Source organism: Lagenorhynchus albirostris, chromosome 9, assembly GCF_949774975.1.
Source record: "Lagenorhynchus albirostris chromosome 9, mLagAlb1.1, whole genome shotgun sequence".
Classification (NCBI taxonomy): domain Eukaryota; kingdom Metazoa; phylum Chordata; class Mammalia; order Artiodactyla; family Delphinidae; genus Lagenorhynchus; species Lagenorhynchus albirostris.
In genome coordinates, this window is record NC_083103.1 from 54,593,001 (window position 1) to 54,616,768 (window position 23,768).

A 23,768-nucleotide genomic window follows, 5' to 3' on the forward strand; every position below is an offset into this window, starting at 1 on the left:
TCTGCAAGCCAGAAGGGAGTGGCAGGACATATTTAAAGTGATGAAAGGGAAAAAACCTACATCCAAGATTACTCTATCCAGCAAGGATCTCATTCAGATTCGACGGAGAAATTAAAACCTTTGCAGACAAGTAAAATCTAAGAGAATTCAGCACCACCAAACCAGCTTTACAACAAATGCTAAAGGAACTTCTCTAGGCAGGAAACACAAGAGAAGGAAAAGACCTACAATAACAAACCCAAAACAATTAAAATGGTAATAGGAACATACATATTGATAATTACCTTAAATGTAAATGGATTAATGCTCCAACCAAAAGACATAGGCTGGCTGAACGGATACAAAAACAAGACCCATACATATGCTGTCTACAAGAGACCGACTTCAGACCTAGAGACACATACAGACTGAAAGTGAGGAGATGGGAAAAGATATTCCATGCAAATGGAAATCAAAAGAAAGCTGGAGTAGCAATTCTCATATCATACAAAATAGACTTTAAAATGAAGACTATTACAAGAGACAAAAAAGGACACTACATAATGATCAAGGGATCAATCCAAGAAGAAGACACAGCAATTGTAAATATTTATGTACCCAACATAGGGGCACCTCAATATATAAGGCAAATGCTAACAGCCATAAAAGGGGAAATTGACAGTAACACAATCATAGTAGGGGACTTTAACACCCCACTTTCACCAATGAACAGATCATCCAAAATAAAAATAAATAAGGAAACACATGCTTTAAATGATACATTAAACAAGATGTACTTAATTGATATTTATAGGACATTCCCTCCAAAAGAACAGAATACACACTCTTCTCAAGTGCTCATGGAACATTCTCCAGGATAGATCATATCGTGGGTCACAAATCAAGCCTTGGTAAATTTAAGAAAATTGAAATCATATCAAGTATCTTTTCCGACCACAACGCTATGAGACTACATTATCAATTACAGAAAAAATCTATAAAAAATACAAGCACTTTGAGGCTAAACAATAAACTACTAAATAACCAAGAGATCACTGAAGAAATCAAAGAGGAAATCAAAAAATACCTAGAAACAAATGACAATGAAAACACGATGACCTAAAACCTAGGGGAGGCAGCAAAAGCAGTTCTACGAGGGAAGTTTATAGCAATACAATCCTACATTAAGAAACAAGAAACATCTCAAATAAACAACCTAATCTTACACCTAAAGCAATTAGAGAAAGAAGAACAAAAAACCCCCAAACTTAGCAGAAGGAAAGAAATCATAAAGATCAGATCAGAAATAAATGAAAAAGAAATGAAGGAAGCAATAGCAAAGATCAATAAAACTAAAAGCTGGTTCTTTGAGAAGATAAACAAAATTGATAAACCATTAGCCAGACTCATCAAGGAAAAAAGGGAGAAGACTCAAATCAATAGAATTAGAAATGAAAAAGGAGAAGTAACAACTGACACTGCAGAAATACAAAGGATCATGAGAGATTACTACAAGCAACTATATGCCAATAAAATGGACAACCTGGAAGAAATGGACAAATTGTTAGAAAAGCACAACCTTCCAAAGCTGAACCAGGAAGAAATAGAAAATATAAACAGACCAATCACAAGCACTGAACACGAGACTGTGATTAAAAATCTTCCAGCAAACAAGGATCAGAGATTTGAATTGACTACAAACTTACCAGGGGTCAACAATGAAACAGAACTCTTAAAAAAAAAAAAAAATCAAATCAAGTTCTGTAGTGTTTAGAACAAAGGAGGGGTCCCAATGTCTCCGTAATGGTGAAATCTCAAACGAAACTACTGAATGTCACATTTTAAGAGAATGCAGACAAACTAGAAGTTTTTCAGCAGGGTAATCAGGACAAGGAAAGATCTGAGATGCAGAATGATTTAAAGACCTACATGTTTGACTCAGGCAGATGGGCTGAAGGCATTCCCTGGGGTAGAACAAACAGTATCAGGACCAGCTGTGAGAAGCTACAGGGTGGTAGGGTTCAGCCTAACCCAGAATACTGTACAGCAATCAGAGGTGTCCACCAACATGCAGGGTCATTGGCAGAGAGCCAAACATCACAGATGAATCTTAAATGGAGGCAGTTCTGAGTGCTGGTGTTGCCTTCTCCCCTAAAAGCTCCACCATCCATCCATCTCTAAGGCCCTATCTCTCTGACAGGACTACCACTCCATACCTGTCCAAGTAGTTCACAATATTTGGGTTCTTGTTTTCCCTCATGACCAGGATCTCATTAATAATCAGCTCTTTCTTCGGCTGCTGCTGAAGGTTCATCTGCTTAATGGCCACCTGAAATTAGAGTACATTCAATGTACAACCAGAGTCACTCAGCATTTACTGAACACCTACTAAGTACCAGACATAAACACTAAGGAGATAGAAATGAGTAAGATATGGTCTTAGCCCTTGAGGAAATCACAGTTCATCTCCGGAGACCAGTGGTACTCAGTGTGAGGTCCCCAGACCAGCAACATCAACATTATCTAGGAATGTGCTACAAATAAAAATTTTCAGTCCCCACATAAACCTACTGAATCAGAAATTCTGTGGGTTGTTTTTTTGGTTTTGCTTTTTTTTTTTTTGCACAAACTTTCTATTTAATGGAAAAGTTCACTTGCTGAGTATAAGGATCATTTATTACTTGGTATTGGTACTGGTGTCACTGGAGATGAGGATAAGACATAGTTATGAAGAATTTAAATGAGGAAGTGAAAGAATTTAAAAACTGATCTTTCCATTCATCTCTCTACCTTCTTAGATCTCTACTTAATCCAAGCCCAAGTAAATAGGGACTTCCTTTTCCTCAAAAACTCTGTACTTTAATAAGCCCTCCAGGCAATTCTCATGTGCACCAAAGTGTGAAGATCAAACTTGCTACTAAATAAAATACTTATATTAGAAAAATACTTTTAAAAATCACAACATAAAAGAGGTATGCTATAACAAAAGTCCCTACAAAGTGTTACAGGAGCATAAAACTGGGCCAAGAACTCTTTCACACTATCAATGCAGAGGTTTCATAAAGGCGAGATGAGTTTTTGAACTTGTTGTGGAAAAATAAATCAGAGTTGACCAGGTTAAGAAAGAATAGAAAAAAGGGATCCTTAATGTTTATGTATGAAAAAGAAATTGATAGGCTTTGTGTCTACGGAAATAAACAAATTTTCACATAATACAAATTTAAGGAACACGTTAGTTTCCAAGGCACTTTTGTGTCCTTTTTTATGTGTCGGGTACTATGTAGGGTATTCTCAAATGTATTTCATTTAATCCTCTGAGACACGTTATGAGTTAAATATTACTATTGACCCCCTTTGACAGATAAGGAAATTGTGATTCAGAGAGGATATGTGACTTGCCTACACAGCTATTCAGTAGCAAAGTCAGGATTAGAATCTCAAAAGTGACGCCCATTTATCCTGCACACACAACGAGATTAATCTTCCCCACAGTACACATTTGGTGACTCTCTCCCCTGTTCAAAGCAGAAATGGCTCCTATTTGCCTAGAGATGCTCCTTGGCCCAACATTCGAAGTCCTTATGATCTGACCCCTATCTTAACTTCTTTGTCACTGTATTCCCTCATATACTACAATCTGAGCTTCTCTCCATTTAGAACATCTTGATCCACTGTTTTTACATGTTCCAAACCTTCTTATACTTTGTATCAGACCAAAAGAAACCTCATTCTCCAAACCAGATAGGCTTTTTGCCTTCTTTAAAGCCCCATAAGTTTATACTTATACCTCTCTTGTGGAACTCAGCACATACTGAATTGTATGATGATTAGTTAGGGTGTGTTTCCTGAGAAGCTTGAGAGCTCATTTGAAAGCTCAGAATCCCTGGTGCCAAGCACAGGGCCTGACACACAGTGGGTACTCAACAAATCTTTTCAGAAATGAAGAAGAAAAGACAGAATTGAGTGGGTTGATAAATACTTTGTTTTTAAACCACAAAGAGCATTAGCAATAGGCTGCCCTATCCTATAGGAGTAGACTTTAAATTATTTCCTAAATGTTTATTCCCTAGAAATAACAGCCAAGAACATGAACACCTAACAGAACAACTAAAATTAGGCTTTCCAGAATCAGCAAGAAGTGTAGAGGATGAATAATTCAACTTTTATGGAAAAAACCCAAATTCTATTATTTCTTCAATCAAGTATGAACAATCTTCTGCCAAGAGCCAGTTCATCAGTAAGAATAGAAATGATTTTTTAAAACATTTTGATCACCTCCATTCCCTGCCCCAAGTGAGAAAAAATTGCTTTGGAGTGGAGTCTCCTATCAGGTTAGGCTTCTGGTCTGGCTGCAGCTTGCTGTAACAGCTGATGATTAGCTTTTTCTAATGTCTGAAGAGGAACACAGTGATCTAAAGACACATTACATTAAGACTGTAAGCCCTTACAACACATACTAAGATCTGGATTCTCTGCAGTTCCTCAGGCCATCCTGGAGGATGCGACAGTGCTAGTGAACCTCACAGAGGTCACTGCTGGCAGCAGCAAGGGAGAAAAGAGGCAGCCTGTGGATAACAGACGGGGTGGCAAGACACCAGGAATCCTTTTCAATAGCTACTGACTAACTACGGGCTAGGCTAATGCCCTTCACCTAATCAGATCCCTCCTATTCAGGCCAGCAGATAGCACTCCTATAACAGAAAAAAAACTGGACTTGAACTCTGGAGGCCTAAGCTCTGGGGCTGGGTCTGTCACTTACTAACCTTGACTAGTCACAAGCTCTCTGAGCCTCCGTCCCTTTATCAATACTGAGGATAATAATCCCAACCCTGAATCCCCTCCTCACAGGACTGTTCTGAGAACTAAATGAGACAGTGGTCAATGTGTTACTCATACATAAGAAATGTAAATAGTACAGTAAGACAACAATGAAAATGCTAATCATTGTCATAACTGCATTTGATGAGTAATTGGCACAGAGCAGCAAGAGTGACAACGTTATCAGCAGGAATGACAGCAAAAACAAAGCGCCCTCCCACCACTACTGTTTATTGAATGCCTACTCTGTGCCATCACTGTGTTAGGTGCTCTACTGACATTATCTCTGTAAAACCTAACAACAAGCCTGTCGAGCAAAAATCATTATCTGCATTTTCAGGGAAGAAAATGAAGACTAAGACTTGCAGAAAGTTGCCCAAGGTCATAATCAATGCTTTCAGGTTCATATGACTTCAAAGCCTCTTCCAGTCTATTCTTTCTATTACACACATTCCCTCTAAAAATGGGCTTGAAAATTAATTGCTGGATCTGTAACTGGAGGATTTCCAGCACTAATATGCTAATCTTCTTCCATATGACAGACAATAGCTCTCCTCTTCTCAGCTGGATAACTCCCAATAGGCACTTGCTCACAAACACAGAGTATCTCGCCAGCTCCACTAAAGATTTACACTCCCTGGGGGAGGAAATGAGGCCTTCCTGGCTACACTGCATTAGCCACCCTAATGGACTCCCTTCCATTCATAGTTCTGTAACCACAAGGCAGGCACATAGTGAAGTCACGTTTGTTTCCTGTGGCCAGCTGCTCACACATGGAGCCTCCAGGCCTTCCAGGAACCGGCCAGCACCAGCCTGCCTCCCATCAAGGGCTGTGAGGTCCTAGAGGCCAGAAACACAACCAGGGGCCGTGGTGCCTAACCTTAGCTCTGCTGCGGCCTTGCAGCCCAGAAAGCACAAGTTAAAATTTCAGAATCAAAATATTCTAACCCAGCCCTTGCTAACTGCTATTAGCACCACCCGGCCAAAGTTACTAAACTCCCGAGTCTCCAATTCCTCATCAGTAAAAAGGAAACAATATCACCTACCAGGTAGGGTTCTTTTTAGTATTAATATTTAATATAACCTCCTTTTTTCTATCTCTACCTCCAATACAGCATATTTAAAATCAGCAGAATGATACCATCCTTCCTTCTTTACCATTATGTTATCACAGGTTCCTGTCAGCATTATAGGAGTTTTATATGTACACAACAGAAAGTATGGTTTCTTACATTTATATATATGATTTTAATGCCTGAATCTTTCACATAGGTCTTAGCGCAAAGTGTAGCATAAAGCAAATGTTCAGTAAACATTCTGTAGAATAAATACATACAATATTAATATATATGTAATTCTTAGTTTATGGTATATTTTCGCACGCATTACTTCACTCAACTCATTCACATTTTGTAAGGTATATGTTATCATGCACATTTTATAAATAAATAAAATTCAGGCTTAGGAGGTCAAATGACTTGCCCAAGGTTTTATAAGTAAGTAAAGGTAAACATCTAGGTTATTGGATTCTCACATCAAAGAACAATTAATAAATCTTTAAACATAATAATGTTGTTTTTTTTAAGTTGACTTACCCTCAATGGAGCCTCAATATTTGGCTCAGACACTTGTAAAAGCCTGACAAAAGCACAGTGAGGTACGTGCTGTCCCTATTAACCATGACTTCTCCAGTACACCATGGGGTTTCAACCACCAAACATATACAAGCAGGTCCTAGTAGCCTCCCTCAGAAGAGCCCAACTCTGTTTTCACTGGAACAGGAGGTGCCTCTCTTAAGCTCTGAGCCCCATTAGTCTTTTGAGCTAAGATCTTCCCCAGACAACTCCCATATACAACCCACCTTCCAACATTCCTGCTCTGCAACCAAAGAGTACAATGCAAAGAAACTTCAAGCCTTCTAGAGTCCCTTCATGGCTTCTTCTGCTGAAGATAAGAGCTTGGGTCATCAGGCCTTAGCAATAAGATCAGAGCCTTCCCAGCTTATGAAATGTGAGAGACAAAGAGGTGCCTCCAAATGAGGACTTCAATGTCTACTGGAATCCTGGGCACAGAGTAATGGAAGGACCACTAGATTGGGAGGCAAGAGACACATGTTTAAATCTCTTCTATATCAGATTTCTCTCCCAAGCACCAGACTTGTAAAAATAATTGTCCACCAGGCAGTTTCACAAGAAAGTCTCTCAGGCAACATCTAACTTCCTCAAATCTGTACCTTCTGCTTTGTTCTTTCTCCTTGACTAGTACCACTCACTTGTGAGCCATCCTCACATTCACCAAATTCTGTCGTATCTACTTAAGTACCTCTCAAATTCATCCACTTCTCCCCATTCATACTATGCTACCACCTTAGTCCAGACCATCATCTCTCACATGGAATTACACAGTAACCTCCTGACTCATTGCTCCACTCTTATCTCCCCCAATCTCTTCTCTGCACTGTAGGCACAGTGACTTTTTCCGAAATCTGTAAATCTCATCATGTTAAGGAGTTCTAGTCTGCAATACTGAGAAACCAGAAGTGTCCCTATTGAGCTAAGAAGGGCAAAAACTTAACAAAAAGAAAAATGAAACAGTGGAACTGAAGGAGTAGTAGTTGGTGGTGGATACTTACCTCCTGTCCTGTGGCCACATCCATTGCAGTGTACACAGTGCCTGAAGCACTGAACAACAGGTGGGGGAAAGAAAAAAGCAGGTGTTAGATGAAGTGACATTTGTCAAATGAAGCTCTACACACAATCTGGCAATGCAAGTGTTAATAAAAATAGCAGCAAAAATAATCCTCCCCATTGCCTCTCCCACTCCACTCTCATGAGAGGCAGTATGTAGTAGTAAAGAGAATATATGCTCTAGTGGCCATCAGGAAGTGAGGGAAGAAAGGAGGGACGGACGAAGAATGGCAGAGAAATACTAGGAATAATGCTAGGAAAGTAATCACGTCCATTCTAAATGACTAAAAACCACACTTTATGCCTATAACCATGAACCCTGTGTGTTTGTAGATGAGTGATATGCAACAATATTTGTAACCTTACATGTCAGTATGTCAGATTTATATGATGCGATTGAAAGAAACTTAAAATTCTATGTACTGCAAAAATGTATTCTAGGCAAGCTCTGTGATTATGCTTCCCAGGGAAGTCAGGTCAATTCGGGGGAAAAGTCACTTGTAAGTTTGTCTGGAAGACAGAAATTATGGTCACCAGTTTCCCGACTACAACTCTTTAGTTAGGATCCTAGCTACATGTCAGGAAGTTGGCATCATAAGATATGGACAATCAAATAAGGATGGGATTCTTTGCATTGGCAGTTTTTTCCCCGTTGCCTGATCATCCTACCTCTAGACATCTTCTGTCATAAAGCTGATGTCTATATTCCTGTCCCCATTCTCCCCTATCCCACCAGATATACCATTCTTTAAGGGCAAATATGCCCAGTCCTCAGGGAACTGGACATTTTGAGACTGTGTCTCCATGATTACAGAGGCTCAGAAGCTATTGAGGCCCACTGGTTAGTTCCTGATTGTTTCTGCCTCAAATAGACATATGATTAGACATATGAATTCCAGGTCAAAAAAACCTTCAGGTCTTAAAGGGAAAAAAAACACAAGCAAAATTATAATAGTACTAATTTATCTTATTTGTGTGCCATGTACAGTTTTAAAATCATGGAATGTGGAAACATCAGCATAGGTGCTTAATACACATTGCATTCCTCCCTTAGCACTAACACACCTGTCAAGTAAGCAAGGAAAAAAACTGTTGCAGATAGTGCCTATTTATGGGCCTCATACATCTGAACACACACATCAGCAGTTTGGGAGGTGAAAGACCCTGAATCCACAGCCCCTTTCGCTTAAATGAAGAAACTGAAGTCCAGAGATAGGACCTGACTTGCCCACGCTTGTCTGTGTACCTTTCTGCTACATTCTTAGTATCTCAATGTAATTATCTAAAGGAAATACCATCCCAGATTACTCTGAGGCAAGCAAAACAATTTCTTCTCAAGGTGTTAACTACCTTATACCGGTTCAGACTCACAAAAGCACCAGACCAGGAAAAAATGAGATGCACTCAAGTCCAGGGTTGTTTTGAGGATTGAATTAAACAATAGATGCAAATAACAGATGTAAGCTGTAGAATACTGTACAAATACAACATCAGTATATTATGCATTACTTTATCTTATTTCAGAAGTTCTTGGATGCATAAAAAAGAAAACTAAAACAGAAAGCTTCAATTACTTCATTAACAACAATGCTTTCACTCAAGTAACAGTGAGAGCTTTCTACAAGCCAGACACTTTTCTTCAGTTTCTTTTTAATTTTAGCTAATTGGGTATATCTATAGAAATCTTATTATTTTTCTTTTTTATACAGAGGTATAACTTACTTAATCTGCACAAATCTCAAGTACACAACTTGATGATTTTTCAATACGTACACACCTACATGTTCACCATCACGATCACCCCTGAAGGTTCTCTCTTGCCACATCCCAATCAACACTCCCCTCCCAGACGCAATGATTATTCTGACTTATATTAGCATTAGTTTTGCCTGTTCTTTAACTCCATATAAATAAAATCATACAGCATCTGCTCTTTTGTATCTGGCTTCTCTTACTAAAAATAATGGCCACTTTTAAGACTTATCACAGTATATTATAATTTTTTGTTTGTCTATCTCCTTCTGTAGCCATGGGGTCTCTGAAGGGAGAGACTGATTCATAGCTGTATTCACAGTGCCTAGCACCTAACAGGAATTCAGTTAAGATTTGCTGAGTTCAGTACATTGAGGGCAGTATACAAGATGCAGAGAAGGAATCAGAGAGCAGGAGACATGAATTCTGGCATCCACTAGAAAAACAGATCCCATTATACTAGCAGAAGAGTCTGCAGTTCTGAGTCTTCCATTTCATATTAGTGCTGGTAGGTCTCAGCATCAGGTAAACAGGGTTAATCTGGAAAAGCAGAGCTATAATTTGGGAAGAAGGTTTTGTGCCAAGAAAATAAATGGGTTTTTCACTCTCACCACAGATGTATTTTTAGCAACCATGTCAGCTAATGGCACATCTCACATATTAAACATAATTCTGTAAACCTGAGGTCAGCCTAACAAAACACCTTCAGATGGGTGAGGTGGAGAAAGAAGAACAAGATTTATGAGAGGCAGAACAAGATTTATGAGAGGCAAAACAAAAGCAAAATCATATATACCAGCACACACAATTTTAAGTCATTTTTCTAGGGAAGAAAATGCCCCTACTAACCCTTGTCCAATCTTCTCAAACCGTGTGTATTTCTTCTTAGGATCACCCACACTCACTATGCTCCCTTTGAAAGAAACAGAGAACATGAATCAGTTTTTCCCAGATCAACATACAAAACAGGCCCCATATTTTCCCAAATGCTGAGCTGGCAAGGATTAAAGAACTATCTCCAATACCTAAAAACCACACTAAGCAGGTCCTTAGTTTTCCCTCTTTAAGTTTCAACCAAAAGTTTCATCTCCTTACCGCTTTTATTCATAGTACTCTAATCCAATTCTAAACTCCTAAAAGTTATTCATTCATTTTAAAATCCAGTCATTCAATAGACATTAACTCATTTTAACATGCTCACTTACTATGTACTAAGCTCTATGTTGAATGCAACAAATAAAGAGATAGATAAGACACAGTTAAGACAGTCTCTGCTCTCAAGAAGCTCTAATCTCAGGGGAGACAGACAATAAGTATAAAGTTCCATGAAAATATAATAACTGTGGTGATACAGAAAGAGGCAAAAATATAGACTGGAAAGGCTTCAGAAGGGAAGTGATATCTGGACTAATTTTTACAGGGTTAGTAGGAATTAGCCAGGGAGAGAAAGTCAAGAAAGGGTTACAACAGAAAGTACTTCAAGTGCAAAGACACAGAGGTATGAGAGAGTTGACAGTTTCAAAAAAAGTATTCTGGATATGGTAAAACTGAGGCCCACAGAAAGGAAGATACTTCCCCTCAAGGTCACACAGCAAATTGGTGTCAGAGCTAAGATTAGGAGCTTGGTTTTGGTCTCCCAGTCCAAAGTCCTTTCCACTAATACCAATTACTACTATTTGGTACTTTTCACATACATTATTTCATCCGACTTACAAATGAGACAGGTATTAACATCCCTATTTAAAAGATGAGAAAAAGGAGGGCCAGAGAACAGCAGGAAATCGCCCAACATGCAGGTTAGTGGCTGTGCTTCAACCCAAGGGTCCATAACTCCCAGGCCAGTCTGCTTTCCATAATTCTATGTTCTAAGTATTACTGTTTAAAAAAAAATCTGGTTCAGAGAAAAAGAATACATACAAGAGTAAACAGACGGCTAGGTAAGTGGCTTTTCTTATTTCATCATTTCGTAAGGGCTCTGGGCAAGGGCAACTTTTAAAAGAGTGAAATTTTTTTTTAAAGTCAAGTAAGAATTATCAGGACAAAGTCGAGAGCTGCTAAGCTGAGGAACCAGAAACCTCAGCATTAAAAAGCAACGCCAGTGTGCAGACTTGACCAAATCAGTCACATCCAATCCTCTTTAGAAGTAGATAAGTTCAAAGAATAAATCAAAGGCCTTGTCAGATGATTCTTCCAAGCCTACAGACCAGCCCAGTCCTTTCTTCTCATATGAATTCTCCTGAAGATTACTGAAAAAGAGAAACAAGCTACCCTAATATTTATGGTCACTAAAAAAAAGTAAAATGGAAGTTTCCACCTGACTGCAAGAAACAGCATGTTCTGATCACAGGAGCACAAGTTGCGCTCTAACCCCAGCTCTGTCACTTTTTGGCTGTGTGAATTTTCGCAGAGTATTTAGCATCGCTAGCCTCAGATACCTTAACTGCAAAAAAATGAGGATTATAATGTCTGTCTTCAAGGGTTAAAATGAGGAGTAAATGAAAAAAAATCAAGAAAATGCCTTGCTTGTCATTTGGTACATAACACAGGCTCACAAAATGTTAGTTTCCCTTACTTCTTTTCCTTCAGCCAAGATGGCAGATCCATCTTCTGTCAACAGAAACATCAATAATCAACATAGCACTCTTTCCCACCAGGTTTAGACAAGGCCTCGGTCTTTCTCAACACAACATTCCAGACTATTCACTAGGGAAAAGCTATTTGTCATCTCCATAACCCATGCCCAGTGGTAAGTGATTTCTAGCCCTTAAAGTGGGCTATCCACGCTATCATCACATTCCCATCCTAATGTTGCATCTAATCAGGGCTGGTGAGACAGAGGAGGCGGGTGCAAGGACAGGTGAAAAGAGGCACAGTCTGGCTAAGATGTAAAGCACAGCCAGCCAGCCACATACACCTAGCGCAGAACCAAGATCTTTATAGCAATAGAATTCCACCTTTGTGCTTGACCGGTCACATACCAGAGGGAAATTAAAAAACCTGGGAAGTGCTTACGTAATTTCTCCAAGATCTCCTCATCAGACATTTTAGGCTTCTTCTTCTGCTTCTCAGTATTCCGGGTCAGAGCATCTGGCGGAGTGGTATTATTCTCAGTAGGTGAAATGGGAGATGTAGCCACATCCCGAGTTGGAGTAATAGGAAGTGGTTCAATCACGGACCGTGTGTATACCTGCATTGTTGGTGCAAAAATTTGGCAAGGCCAGTCTGTCTTAGATGTGTGTGTTAGAACATCCACAGAACAAATCCCAGTAAACTCATCCTTTCTCCTAGGTCAAAATCTATGTTACTCTTCCTCTATACTCAGGCTGTGAGGACGGAATGGCCTTCCTTGCTCTCACTGTACACACAAGGGTTAGTGACAGTCTGAGCACTTAAGATATTCAGTACAAGTTAGACAACTCTCATTATAAATAGTTTAAAGGACATTCTGTCATTTGATGGGAATCTCCTTCATCTGTAAAAGTCTATTCTTTCCCAAGCTGAAATGAATATCCTGTATTCCCATAGTACTTTCCACGGCTAATACAACACAACATTATCTTCATTTGAGTTACTTCCTCTTTAAATCCTGAACGCTCACAGAGAAGGAACTGCAATTGTTCTTCTTTAAGAGGCAGTAACGGTGCAGTCATTTAGATCACAGACTCTGGAAACTGACTGACTGGACTTAAATCCCAACTCTTATTCTTTTTTTTTTTTTGCGGTACATGGGCCTCTCACTGCTGCGGCCTCTCCCGTTGCGGAGCACAAGCTCCGGATGCGCAGGCTCAGCGGCCATGGCCCATGGGCCCAGCCGCTCCGTGGCATGTGGGATCTTCCCGGACCGGGGCATGAACCCGTGTCCCCTGCATCGGCAGGCGGACCCTCAACCATTGCGCCACCAGGGAAGCCCCCAACTCTTATTTTTACCTTGTATGACTTTGGGCAGATTATTTAACTTCTCTATGCTTTAGTTTCCTCATTTGTAAAATGGTGATGTTAGTGATACCTATCTTATAGAGCTGCTGTGGTAATAAATTAATTAATGTGTGAAATGAGTAATATCACACCCAAAAGACACTAAGCTTTCAAATTTTGGCAAATATTATTACATTTCCTATTCATTCATTTACTTAATAAACATTTACTGAGAATCTGTTCTTTGCCTTGCTGTACAAAATGCTGCCCCATCCACTATTCCTGTGAAGGAAGTCTTGGAGAAAGTCCTAACTGCAAGGCAAAAGGGATAAATGTCAGAAGATACGAGCAAACTGTATACTATTAATGTACAGAAGAGGTGATCATACGTTATACTGCCTTTCCCCAGGAGATGCATCAAGGCATTTATCACCTTTTTTCATAAAAATATCACAATTTTTTGGTTAGTCTATAAGCTCTATGAAGACAGGGAATCTGTGTCATTCATCCCTGAGTTCCTATATCTAACCAGTTGCCTAACAGAAAGCAAGCATTCAGGAAAATGTTTGATGAATCGATAAATAAATAGGATTCTTCAGCTGGATCTTGAAGGATAGACATGATTTTAATAGGTAGAAAAGGGAGACAACTTTCCACATAGTGGAAATAGCAATAAGTCAAGACACAGACCAGAGACTACAGCTTCTTTCCTGACTATTCCAGCATAATGATTTCTTAATTTTCTATTCTTGTACATGTAGACAAACTATATACTTGGCACCTAAACCTGTACTTTCATGCCTTCTCCTCCTCCTTTAGTTTTCTTGACATGCCTCCTTAAGGGCACGAACCCTGCTTTTTCCTTCTCTAAAATTCTCTTTTTCTGGCTCCCAGCACAGGTCTGCTCACATAAAAAGGCCACTGTGCTACGCTGGAATACAACCTGGACCTGGGGTCAATTACCTGCTTTCAGTTCTAGCTCTTTTGCTTACTTAGAGACTTTGGGTAGATCAATTTACCTCTCCAAAGCTCAGTTTCTTCTATAAATTAGGAATTAACAATGTCTTTTTAGAAAGGAATGCTATCAAGATCAAAGTTATCAATTCATTCAATACTAACTGCCTTTCTAAAACCTTCCAAGAGCTATGTTAAGCACTGCAAATACATACATATATATATATATATGTATTTGCATATATATGTGTGTGTAAATGTATATGTGTGTGTGTGTGTACACACACAGGAGTTCGTGGTTTAGTGGGAAAATTTTTTAAATGAACATACTTGCAAAACAAAAAAAATACCAATATGAGATACCCTGAGAATGCTCCAATTTGAAGCTTATTTTCCTTAAAGTGACTTTGTAGCCTACAGAAAGGGTGATTCCACAGATTCTGCTTATAAATTCTAATCCTAAAAGGTCATCTAATCCCCCTGAATGTCCTCCACAGCATCTCCATAGTCAGTCAACCAACATCTGCTTGAACACTTCCACGAATTCTCTAATCCAGAGACAATCTTTTTTTGTATTATCACAGAGTTTAAGCCCTAGATCATTCTTTCATTATGAAGCTCTTGTCATAATAAAAAGTCCAAACAAAGAAACACTAGTAGAGTATCATCTGATGAGAGATCAGTGCTCAATGATGCTAAACCATGTAAAAGGCAGATTGTGCCAAGTGAGGGCAGAGGGACCTGGCTATTCAGAGATGCAAGAACCTCAAAAGAAGTTAAATAAAAATCACTGCAGGGCTTCCCTGGTGGCGCAGTGGTTGAGAGTCCGCCTGCAGATGCAGGGGACACTGGTTCGTACCCCAGTCCGGGAGGATCCCGCATGCCGCGGAGCGGCTGGGTCCGTGAGCCATGGGCACTGAGCCGGCGCGTCTGGAGCCTGTGCTCCGCAATGGGAGAGGCCGCGGTGGTGAGAGGCCCGCGTAACGCAAAAAAAAAAAAAAAAGGCACTCCTGATGTCCAGCATATTAATAGCACTAATGTTTTTATAAATTCTCTTGAGTCTTACAGTATCATCAATGATGTACTAAGAGGCTAAACACTGCACATTTAACAGAGAAGAACAGATCTATAGCAGACTAATATGTTGCTTCCCAGGAGACTGGAATAATTTATGTTAGTCTTGCACTAAGTAACATTAATTCTGTATATCTTTCTGTATGTGAACAGGCTAAGTAAACTAGGCCTAAGTTGGTACAAAGACCAATTATCTAGGACACTTTGGGACTATGTGAAAACTAATGATAAATAAATACACCACTTCTTGTCTTTAATCATACAGAAAATACCTTTCAATCAAGGTAATTTGGTGATTTCACCACCTGCAAAATCTAAGGACCGCTACCAGATTATTAAACCTCTAGGCCTCAGCACCCACCCCTCACTCCCCCTCCAAACTCTAATATATCACAAAGCTGCCCACGTCCCCAAAGACTCACAGATTTCGTGTGCTCTGGGCGTGGAGCAATCACTGGAGGTGGGGTAGCATCATCATCATCATCTTCATCTTCTGAAACTGGTAGCACTGCAGGGGTCTCAGACACCGTCTTCACGTTCTGCACAGTGGAGAAAAGCCAGATTCATCATGTCCAGCTGACATGCAACTTAAGCTACCAGAGTCACCAATCTCCCAGAAGAAACCTTCTCCTGACACTCCTTCTGAAACACACATCAGCCTCAAGACCTCCACCTTTCTGTAGCCAGTCTCAGGAACTCAGCCACCTTCCCCCTCTTCTTTTAGATACCACTCCCCACTCAGGCCCTTGGGGGCTTCCTTCTCCCACCCAAAGCCTAACTGTGGATGGGGAAACCAGCTTACAGCTTCTCTACGTGCCTAGCCCAATCCAAACCCTGAACACAAGATCATAGTTCCTTCTCCTTCTATGAATTTTACTCTCTATGCTAAAGAGAGGATAAAGTACAAAATGCAGGGGATCAAAAGTTTGGGATTTCACAAAGATTATCATTGTAATTCCTTAGTCCTTTCTGATACGATAAGTGGAAGTCCTGAGAGGCCTTTCCCTCTCCTTTTCCTTTCTTTACGAAAACCTACTGCAACCATTATGCCATCAGGTGCCCTTGCCTCAACCTGAAGATACAGAACATCAGAAGACCCTTGTCTCAAGAAGACAATGAGTTTTTCCCCAGATTGGATGCTATCTATTTCACTAAGCTTTTGCCCTGTCCTGGAATGAACCTTACCAGCACCACTAATTGAATATGCTATAATCTCAGCAACTTGATTTTCCCATGTAAACTGTACCAAAGCTGGGCTAAGACTGGCAGGTTTTAGGGCAGGTCCAGGCAAAAAGATCATACCATTACTGTTTATAACACACATTCAAGAGACAAAATAGCTCCAAAACATGAGATTTTTGATAGAGATTAAATGATTACAGTGCAGGGCCAGAGAAGCAAGGGATTTTTTGTATATATTGCTATAATTCAACAGTTTCAGATATTTTCAGAGCATCTGCTTTGTGCTCAGTAAGATACTGTGATGAATGCTTTTGATATAAACGCACAAAAATGAAAAAGATGGCCCATGTCCTAAAGCAGCTCACCATATGATGCAGGAGACAGAGGGACCATTCCCTTCTGCTGCCATTTGGGGCCTCTGGAGAGAGGAATGTCAGGAGTCAGAATAACAGGGGATAAGTGAAGGAACTGTCTAGTTAAATGCTAGTCTAGAGCTACTGTGTGGGAGCCTGGTCTTTACTACATTTGACATACTAAGATAAAGAAAACTGGCAAGCTCATAGATTCGAACAGGGCCTCCAGTGTAGGGCATAACTAGAAAACTGCCAGTGACAGGCATATGTAAGCAACTAGGCAATGAATCCATCCTCTGGGTCTCAAGTTTCATCACTCGAGGAACGTGGAAGAATAGGACAGGTATAATTTGAGGGGTAACTCTAAGTCACTTTTAGTTCTAAAATCCAACAGAGGTTCTTTCCTTGTCAAAGCACATATTTTGATATTTTTCTGCTCTAATTTCTTTTCTCCCTAATATTTCACTCAGCGAAATTTAACTAGGAACCCAAAATGAGAATGAGGTTAACTCAGCAGCCTCTTCATCATCAGGTGAAGAGGCCCTAGGGCTGACTAATGTAGACTCTAAACACTTGTTTGTTGCCTCCTAAAACTCTATAAAGAAGGGGATTTCATCACCTTAGCAACACATTCTGTTTTCCACAGGTGATGGCTTTGTGTGGTAGTATTAACAACTACCGGAATCAAGAGATTTAGGTTTTTGTCCCAGATTTTTATCTCTTATCCCTGTGTTCTTTGGCAAGGCTGTCCCACTCTAAGCTACAGTTTCTCATCCATAAAATGGAGGTGATGACAGAAGCTCTCTGCCTACCTCAGAGGGCCACTGGGAGGAAGAAATGAAGTGATGTGAGTATACAAGCACTTTGTAAATGGCAAGGGGCTAGAAAGATGTAAGGAATCAATTAAATTATCATTACGTTTAATAACCACAAACCTCTTTTTTAAGAAGTGACATCAACTCACCCATTCATTCACTGTGTACCAGGCTCTATTCAAAGCTCTGGGGCTATATTGAAGAACAAATTAGATAAAGCGCCTGGTTTTATGGATTACATTTGAGAAGAAGATACAGTCAAAATTAATCACCAAACTACCAGGCAGTAATAAGATAAACATAGGAGAACAGAGAATGGTTGAGGGTAGGGAATTATTACTTTACATACAGTTGTCATGGAAAGGCCTCTCTAATGGCCTGAATGAAATGAGAAAATGAGCCATCAGACCCTCTGGGAAAAGAATATTCCTGGCAGATGGAAGAAATACAAAGACTCTGAAAGAAGGGGACATGCTTGGTGTGTTCCCAAAACCTCCAGGTGCCTACCTATACTACTGAGAAGTGCTTATGATTTTAAAACTGCTGAACTTTGGGTAGAAACATAGGAATCTCTGACGTTCTGGCCCAGGATTGCTCCCATCCATCCCACCCTAGCTCCATCAGAGGAGGGGTTCTTCCAGGACGAGGTAGGCTGTAACTATGGGACCCAAGAGGGCTTACATTCATTTGAAGCAGTGGGCAATGCCCAGGTCCAGTGGTGCCACCAGTGGAAGTGACCTCCCAGAGGTAGTAGCAGGAGAGTGTCAACCACTACTAGCCTGAGGTTGCAATCCTGAATAAGGCAAACAAATTCTGGCCAAAGGTACAGCAGACACTAGAGAGAGGCCGCATACTAGTCATACATGCCTGGCTCTGTGCATGTACATAAAAACTTCAGAAGAGCCAAGCAGAAAGTAAAAGTTTCTGGACAGCCCTGAAAGAGGTCTCAATAATTAGCAAGGATATAGATTTTAACAAAACTATCAATCAACTCAACCTAACTGACATGTACAAAACTTTCCACCCAAGTTCTACAGAACACACATTACTTGTAACCACTTATGGGTAATTCTTCAAATAGAACATATGCTGGGCCATAAAACACATCTCAATAAATTTTGAATGACTGAAAACACACAAAATGTATTCTGTAACCACAGTAGAATTAAATTAGAGATAAACAACAAAAAGGAAATTTCTCCAAAGAAGATAAACAAATGCCAAAAAGCACATGAAAAGATGCTCAACATCATTATTAGGAAACGCAAATCAAAACCACAATGAGATACCACTTCATATCCACTGAGATGGATATAATCAAAAGACAGACAATAGGGACTTCTCTGGTGGTCCAGTGGCTAAGACTCCACGCTCCCAATGCAAGGGGCCCAGGTTCAATCCCTGGTCAGGGAACTAGATCCCACATGCCACAACTAAAGATTCCACATGCCGCAACTAAAAGATCCCGCATGCTGCAACTAAAAAGATCCCACACATGGCAATGAAGATCCCCATGCTGCAACTAAGACCTGATGCAGTCAAATAAATAAATAAATATTTTTTTAAAATGACAGACAATAACAAATGTGGGGGAAGATATGGAGAAATTAGAAGCCTCCTAACGTTGGTGGGATTTTAAAAAGGTGCAGCCACTGTGGAACACAGCCTAGCAGTTCCTCAAAAGGTTAAACATAGAGTCACCATATGACTCAGAAATTCTACTCCTAGGTATATACCAAATAGAAATGAAAACATAGATCCACACCAAAACTTGTACATGAATGTTAGTATGAGCATTATTTAGAATAGCCAAAAAGAAGAAACAAGCCAAATGCCCATCAACTGATGAATGTAAAAAATGTAGTATATCAATACAATAGAATATTACTCAGACATAAAAAGGAATCATGCTGATACATGCTACTACACGGATGAACCTCGCAAGCTTTTAAGTGAAAGAAGCTAGACACAAAAGACTACATGTTATACAAGTCCATTTATATAAAATGTCTAGAAAAGGTAAATTTATACAGACAGAAAGAAGATCAGTGGTTTCCTAGGGTTAGGCATGGGAGTTTGAATGAAGTGTTAAACGAGTACAAGGGAACTTTTGTGGTGGTGGCAATATTCTAAAACTAGACTAGTGATAGTTGCACGAGTCTATAAATTTAATAAAATCATTGAACGGTACAATCAGTATGGGTGAATTTTATGGTATGTAAATAATACCTCAATAATGCTGCCTTTTAAAAGTTAAATTTTTAAATTATATGTAAAACCAGTAGGTTCTCATTATACATTTCATATAATACAGATATATAAGGAGTTAAAAGTGAAAACTCCTCAGGAATGCCTGACAAAGAGGGCAGATTGAACACAGGCATCTATTTCTTAAAACCTCACTAGAACTATAATAAACGAATGGCCTTTTAAAGGCATTAAACCCAAAGGCTGGAGAGAACAGGATAGGAGGCAAGATTAGCAAAGGAGGCAATGACTGATGGATGAGCAGTAACTGTCAAGGAGAATGATTCCAAAGCTGACGGTAGGCAAACCTGAAAACCAATCTACATATCTATGCTGCAAAATCAAGGCAAGGTAAAACAGAGTAAATATTTTTAAAAACAGAGAATCAGTCCAGGAAGTCTAAAAAAACAGGAGTTCCAGTAAGAGAAAACAAAGAAAAGTGGGGAAGACATCATCAACGAAATAATTCAGGAAAATTTCCTAAAACTGAAGCCTTGAGTCCAGGTTGAAAGAGTCCACAAAGCTCCTCACAAATTAAGTAGGTGAATATAGGGATGTAATTATGAAATTTCAAAGCAGTGGTGACAATAAAGATGCTACAAACTTCCCAAGTGAAAAATAAAAAATAGGTCAGATGAAAAGATGCAGGAATAAATAGCTTTGAATTTGAATAGCCAATGCTGAAAGCTAGATGACAAAAGGGCAATGTTTTCCAAATACTGGTAGAAAATTATTTTCAACCCAGAATTCCATATTCAGCCAAATATCAATCAAATGGTAGAATAGAATAGAGGTGCTCCATTTTGAGACCTGAAAGATATTAAATATTTACTTTCTCAAAGCTACTGGAAGATGGACTCCACCAAACTGGGAAGCCAACTAAAAATGAAGAAGCATTGCACAGAGAAACTCCAATACAGAAATTTCAAAGACAATAATCTTAAAAAACAATAATCTTAATCTTCTAATCCTCTAATTCTTCCTGAATCTCCTTGAATAATCTTCTGTGTCCCTTATTCTCATATTTTCCATGTGTTTTTATATTTTATATCAATAATCCACTCTTACATGCAATTTTTAATCCTTGGGAATTTGTTTCTTCAACTATATTTTTAATTTCTAAGAATTCTTTTTTTATCCTCTGATTGATCTACCTGCAGTGTTTTTGTGGATGCAACATCTATAGAACCTCTCAATATATTAGATTTTTTAAAACTTTCTTTCCTGAATTATCAATTTCCTCTGGGGTCAGTTTTATTTCTTTTTCTTGGTCCTTCTCTTTAATGTTTTGTTTCTCTCAAATGTCTAGAGATCCTTGGTTTGTTTCTCTCAAATGTCTAGAGATCCTTGGTTCTCATATTTATCAGTGAAAAACCATATTAATTAGTATATTCGACTAGCATGAGTTTCCTCTGTAGTTGTGTAAGTCTATTTCTCTGCTGTACCTTCCTCTGAATGGGAGGTCTGATGCAGTCTGTACGTGAGTTATACAGATGTGGTAACCGGCAAGCATCACTTTAGGGTGAGCCATGGAAGAGTATGTATACCTCTCTTCCCAGTTATCAAAAGCATCAGGAATTTATCCTTGGGATGCAGAAATTTAATGTATTTTCTTCCACTGCAGAGCTACTTCTCCTTTTTCCTCTACTTTATGCCTGTTGTAGAGATTTGTAGTTAACTCCAGTTCTGCTCTGCTTCTCTCTCTCTTCTCTCCCTGTACCCACACTAGGCATTTTCCTCAAGCAGGCAGTTTACCTTCTTCAGACAAGTATCTGGTTTAAGCTTAGGATCAACCTTCTGGTACCTTTTGCTCACTGTAACATGGACACTGCCCCTGCTGTTTCACTTACAGAGTTTAATTTACTCTTGAAGATGACCCAAGACTCCTTCCTGTTTTTTTTTTTTTTTTTTTTTTTTTGCAGTACGCAGGCCTCTCACTGTTGTGGCCTCTCCCGTTGCGGAGCACAGACTCCGGACGCGCAGGCCCAGCTGCTCTGCGGCACGCGGGATCCTCCCAGACCGGGGCACGAACCCGCGTCCCCTGCACCGGCAGGTGGACTCTCAACCACTACGCCACCAGGGAAGCCCTCCTTCCTGCTTTTTATATATATTCTCTCAGACCATTTTCTCTTGAGCTACTCTTATCTTCCTAGGAAATTTGTCTTCCACATACATACAGCAGCTGTGCTTTCGGCTGCTCCAATCAATCTGATCTTATCTGCTTTCTACCTTCCATGAATTCCCGACAATGGTTTATTAACGTCCTGTTTTTGTTTTGGAGCACTGTTTTGAATTCATTTTTTATGTATCTTTTCTGAAATTAAGAAATTTAGTATAGCAGGAGACGTAAACATATGAATTCACCCCACTACACTGACCCAATTTCCAGAGGAATCTTTCTAAGATGGTAGTTTAGACTAAAATGCACATCTAACTATCTCACTTAAAATACTTCCGATTTAAAATATTTCCTTAGGAGACCTTCAAGATGGCGGAGGAGTAAGAAGTGGAGATCACCTTCCTCCCCACAAATACATTAGAAATACATCTGCATGTGGAACAACTCCTACAGAACACCTACTGAATGCTAGCAGAAGACCTCAGACTTCCCAAAAGGCAGGAAATGCCTCAAGTACCTGGGTAGGGCAAAAGAAAAAGGAAAAAAGAGAGACAAAAGAATAGGGATGGGACCTGCACCTCTGGGAGGGAGCTGTGAAGGAGGAAAAGTTTCCACACATTAGGAAGCCCCTTCACTGGCAGAGACGGGGGTGGGGGTGGGAAGCTTCAGAGCCACGGAGGAGGGCGCAGCAACAGGGGTGCAGAGGGCAAAGCGGAGAGATTCCCGCACAGAGGATCGGTGCTGACCAGTCCGCTCACCAGCTGGGATGGGTGGGGGCTGGGAGCTGAGGCTCGGACTTCGGAGGTCAGATGCCAGGGAGAGGACTGGGGTGGGCTGTGTGAACACAGCCTGAAGGGGGCTAGTGCACCACAGCTAGCCAGGAGGGACTCCAGGAAAAAGTCTGGAGCTGCCAAAGAGGCAAGAGACCATTGCTTCGGGGTGCTCGAGGAGAGGGGATTCAGAGCACCTGCCTAAACCAGCTCCAGAGACAGGTGCGAGCCACGGCTATCAAATGGACCCCAGAGACGGGCATGAAACGCTAAGGCTGCTGCTGCAGCCACCAAGAAGCCTGTGTGCGAGCACAGGTCACTCTCCACACCTCCCCTCCCGGGAGCCTCTGCAGCCCATCACTGCCAGGGTCCCGTGATCCAGGGACAATTTCCCCAGGAGAAAACACAGCATGCCTCAGGCTGTGGCAACGTCATGCTGGCCTGGGACGCCGCAGGCTCGCCCCACATTCCGTACCACTTGCGCCCCCCGGCCTGAGTGAGCCAGAGCCCCCTAATCAGCTGTTCCTTTAACCCCGTCCTGTCTGAGCGAAGAACAAAATTCCTCAGGTGACCTACATGCAGAGGCGGGGCCGAATCCAAAGCTGAACCCCAGGAACTGTGAGAACAAAGAAGAGAAAGGAAAATCTCTCCCAGCAGCCTCAGGAGCAGCGGATTAAATCTCCACAATCAGTTTGATGTTCCCTGCATCTGTGGAATACCTCAATAGACAAAAAATCATCCCAAAATTGAGGCAGTGAACTTTGGGAGCAACGATATATACATTTTTTTCATTTTTCTCTTTTTCCCGTGTGCCTGACAGGGTCTTGATGCTCACACCGGGTGTCAGGCCTATGGCTCTGAGGTGGGAGAGCTGAGTTCAGGACATTGGTCTACCAGAGACCTCCTAGCTCCATATAATATCAAACAGCAAAAGCTCTGTCAGAGATCTCCATCTCAATGCTGAGACCCAGCTCCACTCAATGACCAGCAAGCTACAGTGCTGGACACCCTATGGCAAGCAACTAGCAAGACAGGAACACAACCCTACCCATTAGCAGAGAGGCTGCCTAAAATCATAATAAGGTCACAGATACACCAAAACA

The 23,768-nt window shown here is 40.4% G+C and overlaps 1 protein-coding gene across 5 annotated transcripts in view; it reads right to left on the reverse strand.

The window, feature by feature from the left end:
- PAK1 (p21 (RAC1) activated kinase 1) overlaps window positions 1-23,768 on the reverse strand; it is a 164,425-nt gene that overhangs the window by 18,552 nt on the left and 122,105 nt on the right. For all 5 annotated transcript variants that reach the window (XM_060160104.1, XM_060160106.1, XM_060160107.1 and 2 more), the window contains 5 exons: window positions 15,602-15,718; window positions 12,249-12,423; window positions 10,086-10,149; window positions 7,430-7,478; window positions 2,196-2,308 (listed from right to left, as the gene is read on the reverse strand). In XM_060160104.1, coding sequence (XP_060016087.1) covers window positions 2,196-2,308; window positions 7,430-7,478; window positions 10,086-10,149; window positions 12,249-12,423; window positions 15,602-15,718 — 518 coding nt within the window. The remainder of the gene's footprint in view (window positions 1-2,195; window positions 2,309-7,429; window positions 7,479-10,085; window positions 10,150-12,248; window positions 12,424-15,601; window positions 15,719-23,768) is intronic.